Raw genomic sequence first — 16,042 nt, 5'->3', positions numbered from 1 at the left:
GTCATGTACTTCGTTAGTAATTTTCAGATTTTGCTGTTCAGTCATGCCTGTACTCTTGTAAGATTTCTCAGTTTCTGAATCAGTTTTAAAGAGGGCTTTAAAACCATATATTTATTCAGTTGGGGCAATTTTTTCATGTTTTAGTTTAAAAGATTTAGTTGTTCATAAAGTAGTTGCACCTGATTTTGTTTACATGTATTTACAGGTTATGCAATTAGAAATCTTCCACTCAGCCCACAGTCATCGATCGACAGTGAACTGAGCACTTCTGAGCTCGATGATGAATCTATCTCTATGGGTTATAAACTACAGGACTTGACAGATGTCCAGATCATGGCGAGACTACAAGAAGAAAGTGAGTGCATTATTAGCTAAGCACACAGTGTAACATATCTCATATTAGCAAGTAATATTGTCAAGAATATCCTTAACTTTAGCAGATGCAGTGTTTCAGATTTCCTTTGGTTGGAACAGTGATCTGGTCGTGGATGAGCAACAATAATGGGTTTCTTCTGCATTAGTTTTCAATAAAGCTCACTCTAGAGTATGCTGAAGAATATCTAATATTCTCCACAATTCTTTGTTTTGAATTTCCCTGTCTGAATGCTCACTCTGAGTTTGGACTGCAAACTGCTTATACTTCTGATATTCATGTAAATTTTGTTATTTTCTTACAAGTTAATTTCCATTCAGTAGGAGTGAAGGAATAATTTCTTCACATAACATATGAAGGACTCCCCCCATTCTTTATTTTAAAAAGCTTTTATTTTCAGCTTGAAAGAAGCAATTGCCCCGTAGTGATGAGAGTTGTTCAGATCACGCTGGTGGAATCAATTGGTCATCTGATGATTTCATTTATTTCAGCAAAAACCTCCAATTTGGCTGTTATGTACATTGCTTTCAAATTATTGGCTATTTCATATTTATACCATAAAACTTGTTTTGTCTTATTGAGAGCAGGCCTGCTTGCTTTTTTGCCTTCTTCAGATGACCATAGTGTACTCCTATTTTTGTAGCTGAACACTTGTGGAACCAATGCTACATCTCGCATTACATTCCCTTGTAACTAACCCACCTGCACTGCCGCCGCCCTCCTCGATAGCTATTTACAGTTATTTTTTCCCAGTATGTTTTATCATTGCTTGGTAGACATGACAGAACATAGAACATAGAACATTACAGCGCAGTACAGGCCCTTCGGCCCTCGATGTTGTGCCGACCTGTGAAACCAATCTGAAGCCCATCTAACCTAAACTATTCCATTATCATCCATATGTTTATCCAATGACCATTTAAATGCCCTTACAGTGGGCGAGTCTACTATTTCTGCAGGCAGGGCATTTCACGCCCTTACTACTCTCTGAGTAAAGAACCTACCTCTGACATCTGTCCTATATCTATCACCCCTCAATTTAAAGCTATGTCCCCTCGTGCTAGCCATCACCATCCGAGGAAAAAGGCTCCCACTGTCCACCCTATCTAATCCTCTGATCATCTTGTATGTCTCTATCAAGTCACCTCTTAACCTTCTTCTCTCTAACGAAAACAGCATCAAGACCCTCAGCCTTTCCTCATAAGACCTTCCCTCCATACCAGGCAACATCCTGGTAAATCTCCTCTGCACCCTTTCCAATGTTTCCACATCCTTCCTATAATGCGGTGACCAGAACTGTACGCAATACTCCAAGTGCGGCCGCACCAGAGTTTTGTACAGCTGCAACATGACCTCATGGCTCCGAAACTCAATCCCTCTACCAATAAAACCTAACATACTGTACGCCTTCTTAACAACGCTATCAACCTGGGTGGCAACTTTCAGTGATCTACGCACATGGACACCGAGATCTTTCTGCTCATCCACACTACCAAGAATCTTACCATTAGCCCAGTACTCTGTATTCCTGTTATTCCTTCCAAAGTGAATCACCTCACACTTTTCCGCATTAAACTCCATTTGCCACCTCTCAGCCCAGCTCTGCAGCTTATCTATGTCCCTCTGTAACCTGCAACATCCTTCCGCACTATCCACAACTCCACCAACTTTGGTGTCATCCGCAAATTTACTAACCCATCCTTCTACGCCCTCATCCAGGTCATTTATAAAAATGACAAACAGCAGTGGCCCCAAAACAGATCCTTGAGGTACACCACTAGTAACTGAACTCCAGGATGAACATTTCCCATCAACCACCACCCTCTGTCTTCTTACAGCTAGCCAATTTCTGATCCAATGATACCATGACCTGTCAAATTTCTTCTTCTCAATGTACTCATTTGTGTTCAAAATAACCTTGTGAGAATTGTCAGTACTGGACGTCTTGCTGCAAAATTAGTTATTAGCTGCAGAGAATATTAACGTAAAATAATTTTAATTTTGATGGGTTTTCCCAGTTTATTTATTGGAATAATGTACGATAACAAGTTGCACATTCTCTGTTTGGAGCTAGAGGAACACAGCAGGCCAGGCAGCATCAGAGAAGCAGGAAAGTGGACGTTTCGGGTCAGGACCCTCCTTTCTCTGAAGAACGACCCTGACCTGAAACGTCAACTTTCCGGCTCCTCTGATGCTGCCTGGCCTGCTGTGTTCATCCAGCTCCACACTGTGTTGTCTCTGACTCCAGCATCTGCAGTTCTTGCTATTTTCGCTCATTCTCTGTTTGCATGCTTCTTTGTAAAAACAATTTGATTCTCTGTCCTTTTTAAAAGATCTTCGATCACAGTGTCACCACTGGGACCATTGATTTAACCAGTCAGAACATTCAATCTTAAACGTGCTATTTTGTAACTATCTTTTGTTAAAGTTATACATTATCTCATATGTCAGGCTTTTTGTGTTAAGAACTTTACATGAACTCAGGATGTCGCAGAGCACTGCAGACAACAAAACATAGTGTAGCCACTTTTGTAATATAGGGAACGTGGCAGTCAGTTTGTAGAACCAAGTCTTGAGCAGCAGTGAAACAATCTGTTTTTGACTGAAATGGAGGAATAAATATTGGCCATTACGCTGGGGAAGTAATGACTTAGGAGCTGAGAGGGCAGATGAAGCCATAACCTACTGTCTCATCCAGAAGATAGCATCTTCAACACTGCAGCACTCTCTCATTCTGTCAGTGTGTGTCATCCCAGATCTTTGTGCTCAGCCCTATGAAATGGCATTTGAACCCATAGCCTTCTGACCCGGAGGTGAGAATGTCACCAGTTGAATTATGGCTTGTACTATAGTTATATAATGAAAATCATACATTTTTGTGTATCATTCAGTAAACAGTCGTCACATGTTTTAATACCATAGATCATGGTACATAAGTTGACCTTTGAAGTTATGAAACATCCTTCCTGAATCAGATTGGTATAAGTGGCGATTATAAAATGTGAAGCACTGATGATGGTGTAAGTGGTTTTCCTGTGGGTGTGTCTTAAAGCTCCACCAAACTTTTTGGCAGCAGGAGCCATATCTCCTGCTTCATCTCATTAGGCGATAATAACATGAGTATAACCTTAAACATGTATTTCTGAGCTGAAAAATTAAGTCTGCCTCCTAATATGAGGATAACCTTAAACATTAATTAGCTGTAGAATGTGAGAGGTCGAATTATACACCAAATATAAAGATGAATTGAACCATTTGAAAACTCGGTCATCTTGTATGCTGGTTCAAATTTTATACTGTGATCCATGAAATTTATTTTGTGTGTTCTATTTTAGTGCTGAATACATTTAGAAAAAGAACAGAAATTATGTTCTGTTATAAATTTGTGGCTTGTGCTCCTCGCAGCAAACCACTTCCTAATTATTTTTGTATGTTTATTTTGCCTGGTTTCTAGGTCTACGACAAGATTATGCTTCCACTTCAACAACACTCTCTCAACGCAGCTCCAGCACGTCATTATATTCAGCAAAGCGAGGGACAAGCAGCGACCAGGAGTACGACTGCTGCAGTCTGGACGATGAAGAGGAATTTGACCAACTTCCTCCACAACCTCGGCTCACCAGGTGCTCTCCACCGTTGCGAAGTATGCCACATTCACAGACTTTTGCCAGCATACGAGAATGCAGAAGAGGTCCAACACCTCCTTCTTACTTGCAATCCAGTGGTTACTCGTCGTATTACTCACAGGGTCACACATCTGATCAGCATCAGTACCGAACAAATGCAGGTAAAATTCTAAAGATCATTTCTAAAAAAGTGTTTCTCATCTTGAATTTGTATTTTCATTGACAGTCAAGGTGAAGATGTCCAGGTTGAAGTCGGAGATTCCTTTGTGTTTCAGTGCTGGCATCCAGCATCCCTACCAACAATTCAGGTGTAGCATGCATCAGATGCTGATTAAAACCTCCCTGTTCTTCCCTGAAGAATGTGTCTTTTAAACTTAAGTACTAAAAAGAGAGAGGAACCGCTGCTGAATCTTTATCATGATATACTTCAAGTTCATGTTCAATTTTTAGCCACTCCATTGAAGAAACTACCAAATCATTCTACTTGTAATTATGAGTTGCACTATCTTTACGATGTCATGACGTGGTTAAGATCACTGTTGAGTTGAAGTAGTTGCCTCTAACATAAATTTCAGAATAAATTTTATCAGTTAGCACTCCCAATATGAAGCTTCATGTTCTTTGAATATGCAATGAGAATCCAGACTATTCAGAAAGCTGACTTCTACATTGGAATTCTAAATGGCCCGGATCTCCCGAATGCCAAAAACTGGATATATGACCAGAGGTGCATTTTGGAAATCCTTGGACATTTTGATGCTCTGAATCCTTGCAAATTTCCTGGCAATTGTGAACTTCTGAGGGATAATTTCTCCACTCCAAGCATCCTCAGAGGAAGTCGTTGACTCTGACCTAAACCCGGACACTTTGGTCAGTTGTGATCTACTTATCTGAATAGTTACTAAGGAAACGTTAGACACAAGTTCCTAGTCTAATTGCTAATGATACAATTGATCCACCTCTGGACTCCTCCCACTGACCCCGAACCTGACCTGATTAGACCCCTTAAGCTTGCCCACCATGGACTCCGTCCCCAGACCACCTAACCCAACATGACAGGGTCCTCCACCCAACTGCTCCTCACTCCTCTAAAGCACTGTCCAACCCTTCAACACCACCTCCAACCTAGCCTGACTCTCCGCTGGCTCGATAACTGCTCTAAATCTGATCCGACAACCCACCTTACCCTGCTGTCAACCTACCCAGTTGCCAATTATTGTGTGGGCATGCCAACTCACTACACTTCCGACCATGATAATGGTTGCTACTGACACCTTTCTTTTAAGTTCAGGAAACTAGAAGACTGTTTTGTCTAGTGTGGTAGAGGAAAACCACTTCTAGGTCTAATTTAAGAAGTCTCTTGTAGTTAACATGCTACAGTTCATTGCATGTTAGCAACGAGTTACGAGTTACATTGATATGATAGACATTGTTAGAGACTTTGAGGAGGACCAGGTGTTAGGTTTCTGTCTTTTGATTTTTAAAATTTTTTTCTGCTCAAGTTCATAATACATCATCATTGTGGCTGGTGCTTATGCCACCCTGCAGTATTAACCCTTTCAGACCCACATACAATATCCATACTCCCCCAGTTATTTTTTTTCCAATATTAATATATATTCATGTGTTTAATTACATTTACCACTACCCCATTTCCTCCCAAATCTCTGACTTTAAAAATTCAGGTGAGCTGCAGGTTGTGTTATCCTACTGGAATGCATTCTCTCCTGACTGGAAGGCTGGTAGCTTGCTGGGTAAAAGACAGTTGTCTTTGATGGTCTGATGTCTGGATGACTTCAATCTCTTGGATTTCGTCTTTGGAGGATGTCTTTGCTGCTGAAACAGGCAGCGTCTTTGAAGTATGCTAAATCTCTAAAACAGGTCATTTCTTCCTTGTACTATCTTCAGTCATTGGACGTTAGTTGTCCCTTCTCAATGGTGGCTTCCATGAAGTTGTATGTAACAGACTTGTCTTCATAAGCCACTTGTAGATTTGTGCTGAAGCATGTCAGCTCTGTACTTCAACCTATTGGTTGGTTGAGACTCCCCCATTCATCTTTTGTGATTCCATTAGTGGTGAAACCAGTGTTCACTTTCTCAGTTCTGCTCTTTGAAGATAGATCATGGCAAGCCAGAAACATTCTCCCTGTTATTGAGGATTCTTCCTGGGAAGTAAAGGAAATTAAAATCTCTGTTTTTAATCTGCATCTTCTGAATCACTTCAGTATCGGCCATTAGACTTCAATGCGTCATAACTATTTATTTATAGGGCTTTGTTCCATTCTGAGCTACCTTCATTGATGACAAATCATTGAACTCAAATGGAATGTCGTGTTCATTGGATCGGTCATTTTAAAGAATATTTGCCCCACTTCTGCCCAGCTGATCAATCCAGTGATATCCTCCTGCAGTGTGGAGTTTTCCCCTCACTATTCACCACCCTTCTGATTTCCATGTAATCTGCAACGTTCTTGATTATAACCCCTATATTTAAGTCCAAATCATTAACGTACATTACAATAGCAAGGGCCTCAGCATTGCAGAACCCTACTCATAACAGACTTCAGGCGCCTGAAACATGCCTTGACCATTGCTGTCTGATTCCAGCCTTTCAGCCAATTTTAATCAAACATGTCACTTTGCCTTGAGTCATTAGTTTTTAATGTTTTGACCAGTCTGCCATGAGGGACCTTATCAAAAGCCTTTCTAAATCCATATACATCACATAAAATGCATGACTCTTATCAAAATGCTTGATCAAATTTATCAAACACAATCTTCCCATAATAAATCCATGCTGATTACCCCGAATTAACCTGTGTCTCGCCATGTGCAGAGATACTGTGTTCCTCAGACGTACTTCTGATAACTTCCCCACCACTAAGGATAGACTAAGCAGCCTGTATTTTTCTGGTCTTTCCCTTCTTCTCTTTTCTTTAAAATAATGTTAACTGTCCTGTGGTACCTCACCAGTGAAAATAACTCTCAAAGCACTTGATATCCCCTCCCTCCCCTCTCTCTTCTTCCTCCCCTTCAATACATCACATCTCATTCCTGAACTGTAACCACTTTTAAAGCCGCTAAATCCACTAGAACCTCCCGTTTCTCTGTTACTTTCTTCCACTATTTCACAGCCTTCCACCCTGACACCTATGCCTGCATCATCCTTTCCCATTCTGAAGACTTATGTAGAGTATTCCTCTGTTGTCTTGAATGGGCCATACTCCTTCCCTAGTTTATTCTCTTACTGTTTATATATTGTAAAAACCACTTTGGGCTTGCCTTTATTGTAGACACCAATTCTTTCTCATGCACTCTGTTAGCTTTCCTAATTTCCTCCTTTACTTCACCTTGCTGCATTAGAATTATTCCATTGTGGAAGCAGGCCATTCAGCCCATCGAGTCCATACCAACCCTGTCTTTGCATTCCAAAATCATATGACACAGGAGAAGGCTATCAGTCCATCAAGCCTGTACTAGTGCTTTGAATGAGATTTTCAGTTCATCCCACTCCTGTTCTTTCTCCCATAGCCTTGTAAAGTTTTGCTTTCTGAGTTTATTTCCACTTCTTTTTAAATCTGCACCTTCTCAGGCACCACTTTCCAGCTCTATATTGCATAAATTTGGCGCAAATAAAAATCTCTCCACAGCTCCAATGTTTTAATTTTCACTCCCAATTATCCCATACCTGCATCCACACATATTGCCCCTCCTGCTGAGGGAAATAGTGCCTCCCTTTTCAGAGGGGAGCTAAGAGGCAACCACATTTCACCTGGCCTGGAGTTAATGTTCCCTTAGGGACTCTGCTGTGTTGAGCACTTAGTATCTGCCATAATTTTCTTTTTCATTTTTAAAGCTAACCTTTATGTCTCTGACACCTAGGATTCTCTGGCCTTGGTCCCACCCTTTCCTTTACAGGAACATATTTGTCTCAGATAACACAGTGTGGAGCATATTTGTCTCATTCTCTTGCTGCTTCATCGTTGAATGCCTCCCACTGCGGTGACACAGTTTTATCTGCAAGTATCTGCTCCCTTTCCACTTAGGCCAGATTGAATCTTGCCTTAGTAAAATTAGCCTATCAACAATTTAGAACTTTTATTTACAGTCCATCCCTAACCTTTTCCATAACCGAGTCATGATCACTATCTCCAAAATACTCCCCTACTGTTATGCCTTTATCCTCTCAGTGATGGCTGACTGCCTGTCTCAATGTCCTTACCTCACCCTTCCCTCTCCATCTACTTAACAGAGGTACACTTGAGATTTTCTTCTCTTGTAAACTGTTCTACCTCATTATCCACTTTGTGTGCAGCTATTTGATTTCTTCCTTTTTCTGAAACTGAGTCCCATTTCTGCACACTTTCTGAAAGTTACCTAATAGGTGACAAATAAAGTATTAATTTGTAATAGCTGAACACTTAATTGTGCCTGTGAAGTTTCTTTGCTCCATAGTGCTGACAAGTTGTCTTGTGTCTGTTCTCCTCAATGTATTAACTTCTTTCACTTGGGTCAACTTTCTGGTTTTGTACCTCAAGAATTAAATGGACACTGCTGATCTCCTGTGCCAAAGTTGATCCTCTCCTCATAGAACTGATCTATGTAGCTTACAGACTTTAGCTTCACTCACCGCCTGAATCGTTTTCCCCAGAGTCTAGCCTTCACTCACTGACTTGTACTGTCTTAACTATGACTCAACACCATTCCCAAGATCATGGTGTTGTGATGCACCCAGTATCTGCTTTGGAGTTACTAAGGCTGCTTCTCCAGGGAGGTGCCAACTCTCCTGTTGCAGTCCATATATTACCAAGTCGTAACGGTTTTAATCTTTCACAGGAGTATTATTCCTTATTGAGGAATGCCATGAGAATTTCCTATTTAGGGTCCTTAATTCTTCACCTTTCCTGCTGATGACTCGGCTGTATGAGCAGGCAACTTAAAGGTGAGTAGGAAGATTGCAGATTGTAGGTAGGTTGCCAGATGGTGCTGATGCCATGTCAGTGAGGGTAAGATGCCAGTTGGATAGGTTGCCAAGTGGTTAGGGGTTGGGTAGGAGGTATCAGGGCAGTAGCGTGCCATGTAAGTATGATGCCAGGGTGCAAGATGGCAAGGGGTCAGGTAGGTGATAGTGTTCAGGGTAGATCAGGGTGGGCGGGAGAAATTGGTTCTGGGTGTCGGGTGGAAGGGTCCCTTGACAGGAAAAAGGTATTGGCACCAAGAGAGGATGAGATTATGGTGAAGACGAGTTGGCTCCCAGATGGTGAAGGGGGGCCATGTTTGAAATTAAGGGAAGGTGGATGGTCGGGTGAGTGGGTGAATGGAGGTCAGCTTTGGAATGGGTTGGATTTTGAGGGTGGGGGACACTGTCAGTTCCTGGAGAGAAAGAGGGTGTCAGGTCAGGGTTGATCTAGTGTTTGTAATTAATGTGGAGTGAGAGATATGTTTTGGATTAGTTGAATAGTTACTCAGGAGTTAGACTATGTAATTAATAATCCAACTTTTCCAAAATAACTATTCACTTAATTTCATTGGAATCATACCAATTCTCTGATTTAAATGGAGATTTTCTGAGGGTGCCAGGCATAGATGAATTGCCCAGGAGAAAATTCAAATTCCCCAGCAATTCCCATGGATTCTGCTACAATGGAGATCCCATGTGCATTGTCTCATCTGCACTAGAATAACTGCTGTCGGTAGGTGGGTAGATTGGTTAATATATCTCAAATAAAACCTCACTTCTGTCTCACCAGAAATTACGCCGTTCTGGATGAGAATGTTGTAAGGTTTTCATTGCTTTGGGAAGGACCTTACTCAAATGGTACTCACTATGTGCTGAAATTGATTCTCTGTATATCGTGTGGTCATGACTGAGCCCAAAATTTACACTTTGGCAATATTTACAAAGGACAGCATTCTAGTGTTTCTGGGCATGTAAGTTTATGCTTCTAAATCCAATCCCTGAGATTTTTTTTGCTGGAACTATGCAGTCTTAAGAAGCTAAGGAAAAATTAATTGTTTTCTTATTGCAGATTTTTGCAAAGGAAAGAACTAGCATTTTCTGTTGTAGAAGTGATTTTTTGCTTGGCTTTGGAGCAGAAAATCCTCGAATGCAAATGGAAGAAGGTGCAAGTTTTTCTGTGTAATCAATAACCTGGATGTGAAATTGTAGAAATAGGAAGCTTTGAAATGTTTGTGCATGTCTTAATTGAAGAGAGAGAGATCTATTCTTCCTTGATTGTTGATACATTTTACTCCCAAATAGTGGTTGGCAGTTCTATTAAAAAATAATTTTAACATTTGGCTTTGCTGATTGGAAATTTGTACGCATATATTTTGTATCTCATCTTGCTGTTTCTTTCAATCTCCAAAGCTCAGACTGCCTTGGAATATTGATATGCATTTGAAATTTGTCAAATTGTCTCTGTAACTGAAATTTTATCCAAATTCAATAGTCCCATCTTACATTGACCTGACCTGTAATTTCAATATCCTCCTTAAATTTCTTGGTAGAATTGCAATAATAGCAAGTCATCATTCACAAATCCAACGTTGTCATCCGATTTTATAGAATTTTGTTTGTTTGTAACTACATTATAACAATATAAACTGACTCCAAGATGTATTAATATTTCAATGCAAATTACATGAAGAAAAGTTGTAAATATCTGTCTAGGTTAAATGAAACCTTAAGGTGCTAAATTTTGTGCTAAATTATGCATCAACAATTTTATGTTGAACTGACAGTAATAAATTTACAGTCAGGCTGCATCTTAGACTGTCACAAAAACACAATTAAAAGCCTGAGGGACAGGAACAAATATAATGATGTCAAAATTCTTTTTGAAGTTTTCACATCATTTTCCAGATTATGCTGGAGATTATTAAAAGGATAAACAGCTGCCATCGGTGTCTTGTGGATCTCTTACTTCCAATTATCAATTTCCTCTGGACAAGGTGAAATCTCATGAAAACCAGTGGTAATTCGGTATTTTTTTCATAAGGCAAGCTGTTTTTTTGCCCAGGCAAGGCACAGAAAATTACACACGATTGGTTAGAGTTTCACAATACAAGCTGAATCAAAAATTAAATAGAGCAGCTGTTATATACTTTTCGTGGTTAGTGGTTGTGACAAAGAGAAACTGATCAGCCAAAGACATTGCCATGATCCTAATGAATGGTGGAACAGGCTTGAGGGGCAAATGGCCTACTCTTGTTCCCATTTCTTTTGGACTTATAAGCACTATAATGTATTCTAATGCAGTATTTGTTTAAAACACAACTTTAATATTTTGACTGGGATGAGGGCATTTTAAAAATAAATATCTATTGATTCCTAATAAACTTGAATAATCCATTATGCCACCCAGTGAACACTGGGTGAAATAATTCCACCAAGGCCAGTATCCCATCACCGAGTCACCCTTTATTTATGTACGCATGGTACTTGACACTGGTCTGGTCTCCTCGGAGCCAGTTCTCAGGTGAACACAACCTCTGACACTTCTGTTTATATCTATCAGCCAGGGCTCCCTGATCGGACCAGGTTAAAAGCCCCAATCAGGGAACTCATTTGGTGAGGTCCACCTGGCTGACCTCATTACAATCACTACACTGGGCTTCCTCACAAATAATACAGCATAATCTTAGGATAAAAAGGGTGCCCTTGGCTCAAGCCTCTTCTGTTGCAGTGATCAGCCTTTCAGTTTTACTGGTAGAACCTTCCAGTCCTGGAAAAGTTAAGGAGGAGGACATGTCAACTAAATTGGATGGGAGGCCATAGTTCTGATTTACAACAAGGGAATTTTTGCACCAATATTAACTGCTCTGAACCAGTTAAGATTAGCCAATTGAGAATTATGTGGCAGCACAAACCTAACTGTATTAAGAGGCATGCACCAGATGAGCTTGACTTTTTGGTGTAAGTACTTGCTGCTTTACCGTTTCAGTGATCCAGCTTTTAATTAGATTCAATGATGGAATTGCAGTGTAGGATCTTCAAGTGGAAAGAAAGCAGCATAGGGGAGCAGGCTGGCTGTTCTTCCAGGTGGAGAGGAGGTAGCAAAGGAAAGGAAGCTCAGTGGGAAAAGGAAGGACAATGGCCAGGCAAAGTTGAGGTACTGTCCATTCAGAGGAGGAAGAGTGGATAAAGCAACAGATTTCTGTCCTGTCTGGGGTTGTTTGGCTGTGTCTGGGAAAGCTGGATGGCTGGGTTTGGTGTATCGTCATTGCTTTTGAGGGGTCTGCATGGTATCACTGATCGACAGGTAGTATACCCACAGTACAGGAGCGGTTGGATATGTTATAGGGTAGATATAGGATCATGGGCTGAGATTGCACCGTCTCGCAGGGGAAGGTCAAGAAACGTGAAGATACAAGTCACCTTGAGAATTGGAAGAATTGAGAATCAGGCTCAAAAGGGGTATTTGGATGTTGATATTTGGGGGTTTAGGAGGGAAGGCAGCAAAGTCAACATAAACAAAGGTGGAATCCATAGAAAGGGCAGGGAGAGGCATGGTTCAAGGGCAATAAGGATCACATGAATCACAGGTTGGTGTGATTGAAGGATAATGGGGAGATGTTGATGGGTGAAGGGGGAGAATTAAAAATATTGATCCTCATGTAAAAGTGAAGTGAATCTTATTCTTGCAAGAAAGCCTGGCAGATGCTGCAGTAGTGGTAACATCTGAAGTGGGAGTAGCCTTTTTTGAGATGGGCAAAATTAACTCGAGAATATTTGGCCAGCTGAAGGGTCATTCAAGTGCAGTGGCTGGAGAACCATGCTCAGCTGAATTTCTCTCCCAGTGAACCAGCATCATTCCAGACCTCATGGCATTCCAATGAGATCCTGTAACATCATGGCTCCCCAGGTCATTGAGAGTACATTGGAATCCCGGGATGTCAGAGGTAAGGTTGCAAGCATGGAGAAAGGGACAGAATTTCAATCCATAAAGAACCCAAGTGGTGGAGGCCATGAATCTCCAAGATGGAATCTCAACTCCCCCAACTAGAAGCTTGTATCAGAAAGTTGGGGTTCGTGGTATTAATGGAGGGAGGGGGCATGTCAATCATGCCAAGGTAAGGATACAAAGCTTGTGTTGAAATCTCACTGAAGGGAAGTTGACCATTACGTCAAGCAAGGTGCACAGACATACTTTTAAGTATCCCCCTCAATGTGTAAAGCCTGTATTTACTTGAATGTTTTGCTACAAAGAGCTGTCTTTTGGGGCCACACAGAATAGACCTCACCATGGTGGACATGTTGGGTGGGGAGGAGGTCAGGGGAGGAAAATTACTAGGTGATAGGCTTAGTAGGGGCATTAAGGAGTGCATTCAAAAAGCAACATAAAAGAGGATATTGAGCGTGGCTATCAATGCCTTGAATTCCCGGATTTCCTGAAGTGAATATTAAGGTGGTGCAGCACCACCCTACCCTCATTTTGGCCTCATTTTAATTGAGGAGGAGCCAGCATAGATGGATCGAAGAACAGCAACAGCAGACTTGGGCAGCAGGCCAACCTGTTCAGAACAAGATCCAGGCAATCCAGGAGTCACAGAGGCAGAGCATTCAGTGGAAACCAAATTTACAGCGGCAATACAGTGTGGAGCTAGAGAAACACAGCAGGTCAAGCAGCATCAGAGGAGCAGGAAAGGCGACGTTTCTGGTTGGGACCCTTCTTCAGGAATGAAGAAGGTTCCTGACTTGAAACATTGACTTTCGTGCTCCTCTGATGCTGTCTGACCTGCTGTGTTTCTCCAGCTCCACACTGTATTGACTCTGGCTCCAGCATCTGCAGCTCTTGCAATCTCCAAGATTACAGATATTGCTCTAGTAACTTCAGTTGACTGAGAGGCAATGCAAGAGCTTCACGATATCCTGGGAGGTGTGCCCTGTGTCCTTCAGTTGGCTGAGGACCTATGACATGGTGGCTCAGTGGTTAGCACTGCATCTTCACAGTGCCAGGGACCGGGGTTCGATTCCAGCCTTGGGTGACTGTGCAAACTCCAAACAGACATTCTCCCCGTGCCTGCGAGGGCTTCCTCTGGGTTCTTCGGTTTCCTCCAACAGTTCAAAGATTGCATGGTAGATATCCAGGGATATGCAGACTAGGTGGATTAGCCATGGTAAATGTGGGGTTATGGGGATAGGATTGAGGTCTGGATAGGATGCTGTTCAGAGGGTCAGTGCAGACTCGATAGGCCAAATGGCTTGTTTCTGCACTGTAAGGATTCTGATTCTGTGACTGAGGGACAATCCCATGCTGGTTCTCTTGCAGGTAACTGTGGCCCTGAATGTCTTCACAAATGGCTTGTTCAACACCTAAATGGGGACCATGGGGAATCTCCCAGAACCACATATGGAAGGTCACTGATACATCTGCAAATTATGACTTTCCCATTGGATGCAGTGCACAGGCAGCTAGGGTGCTGGGTCTTACTGCTGTAGTTAGTTTCCCACAATTGCACGGCATTATAGATCATACCCACATTGCCATCAGAGTGCCTAGGAATTGCCAGCTGCCTTTATAAATAGGAAAGGGTTCAATTCGCTTAATATGCAGCTAACAGTGATGAACATTGTGCAGCCATCAATGAACATCCCCACTTCTGACTTTATGTTGGAGAGAAAGTCATTTGTGAAGCATCTGAAGATGATTGGGCCTACAATATTGCCTTGAGAAATGGTGATGGCCGGGGATAGGCCTCCAGCAACTACAACCATTGTCCTTTGTTTTGGAGGTGACTCCAAACTTTATTTTTCTTGATTCCCATCGACTCATGTTTTGCTAGGACACCTCAGTACCACACGCCCTAAAATCCTGCCCTTGACTAAGGGCAGTCACTTGCACCTCACCTCTGAAGTTTAGATCAATTAAGGCTATAATGAAGTAGGAGTTGCATAGCCCTGGCAGAACCCAAGCTGAGCATCAATGCACATGTTGTTCTTTTGGAAGTGCCACTTGATAGTGTCCTTTCCATTAATTTGTTGATGATGGAGAGTAGACTGATAGGGTGATAATTGGCTCAGTTGCATTTGACCTAGTTTTGCGTACACACACAAGAACCTGTATTTTTTTTAAAAATGTTCATGAGATATGGGCATCATTGGTTAGGCCAGCATTTATTGCCCATTCTTAATTGCCCAAAGACATTTCAGAGTCAATTACATTATTCTGGATCTGGAGCCACAGGCAGGAAAGACTAGGTGGTAAGGTTGGTAGATTTCCTTCCCTGAAGGACATTAGTGAACCAGATGGGCTTTTGCAACAATCAATAACGATTACAGGCGTTGTCTGTACTTTGGACACTTTGACAACAAGGTGCAGAGCTGGATGAACACAGCAGGCCAAGCAGCATCATAGGAGCAGAAAGGCTGACATTTCGGGCCTAGACCCTTCATCAGAAAAATGACACTTTGACCAGTTTATACATCATAAATATTTTACCCAAGTGCTCTTTGCAGAGAGGTGGACAAAGGGACACAGGATTCAGTTTGAGGGTCAACTCAATTTTACTAACTAAACATTCCTTATTAGAAACACCATGTGAGCATATCCCAAATTCCCACAGTATTTACTCTTTATCTAGTTCTATCCATCTGTATAGTGATATTATCTGCAATAATCCACAAGTTTGAGCTGGGCTCTTTGGATGGATCTTGCAGATCAGGGCAGACCTTCTCCTGGAACTTCTTGGGTTGTCGCATGGTCTTTTGGTGCAGGTTTTCCTGCAAGCCTTTGCTGATTGTTCACTGAGAGGGTGGTGTCCAGATGTGTGTTTTTACCTCCCCTCACCCCTGACCTTCCAGAATGTTCTGTGGTCTTAGGCTAAAGGGGTCATGAGCTGGGTTTCAAGTATCCAATGGGATCGCACCAACATCATTCACTGTTCTCATGCCAGGGGGATGTAAAATGCACCAGTCAAGATGCCAGAACGTCTGAGCGATGCTTCTCCAATACACAGCCCTCGGGCTAATTGTAACTAGTTTCCCTTGAGGTTTTGCAACCTCTATGATCTTGCTTTCTGCTTTTCTCTGTAGCCAATA

The 16,042-nt window shown here is 41.8% G+C and overlaps 1 protein-coding gene across 1 annotated transcript in view; it reads left to right on the top strand.

Annotated features, from left to right (window-relative positions):
• Positions 1–333: 333 nt before the first annotated feature.
• Positions 334–16,042, top strand: part of slain1a (SLAIN motif family, member 1a) — a 36,149-nt gene continuing 20,440 nt past the window's right edge. The window contains exons 1-3 of the mRNA XM_048598142.1: positions 334–355; positions 3,828–4,064; positions 6,523–6,560. Coding sequence (XP_048454099.1) covers positions 334–355; positions 3,828–4,064; positions 6,523–6,560 — 297 coding nt within the window. The remainder of the gene's footprint in view (positions 356–3,827; positions 4,065–6,522; positions 6,561–16,042) is intronic.

Source organism: Rhincodon typus, chromosome 6, assembly GCF_021869965.1.
Source record: "Rhincodon typus isolate 14 chromosome 6, sRhiTyp1.1, whole genome shotgun sequence".
In the NCBI taxonomy this organism is placed as follows: Eukaryota; Metazoa; Chordata; class Chondrichthyes; order Orectolobiformes; family Rhincodontidae; genus Rhincodon; species Rhincodon typus.
Note: the sequence above shows the minus strand (reverse complement) of the source record. Positions and strands in the feature narration are given on the sequence as shown.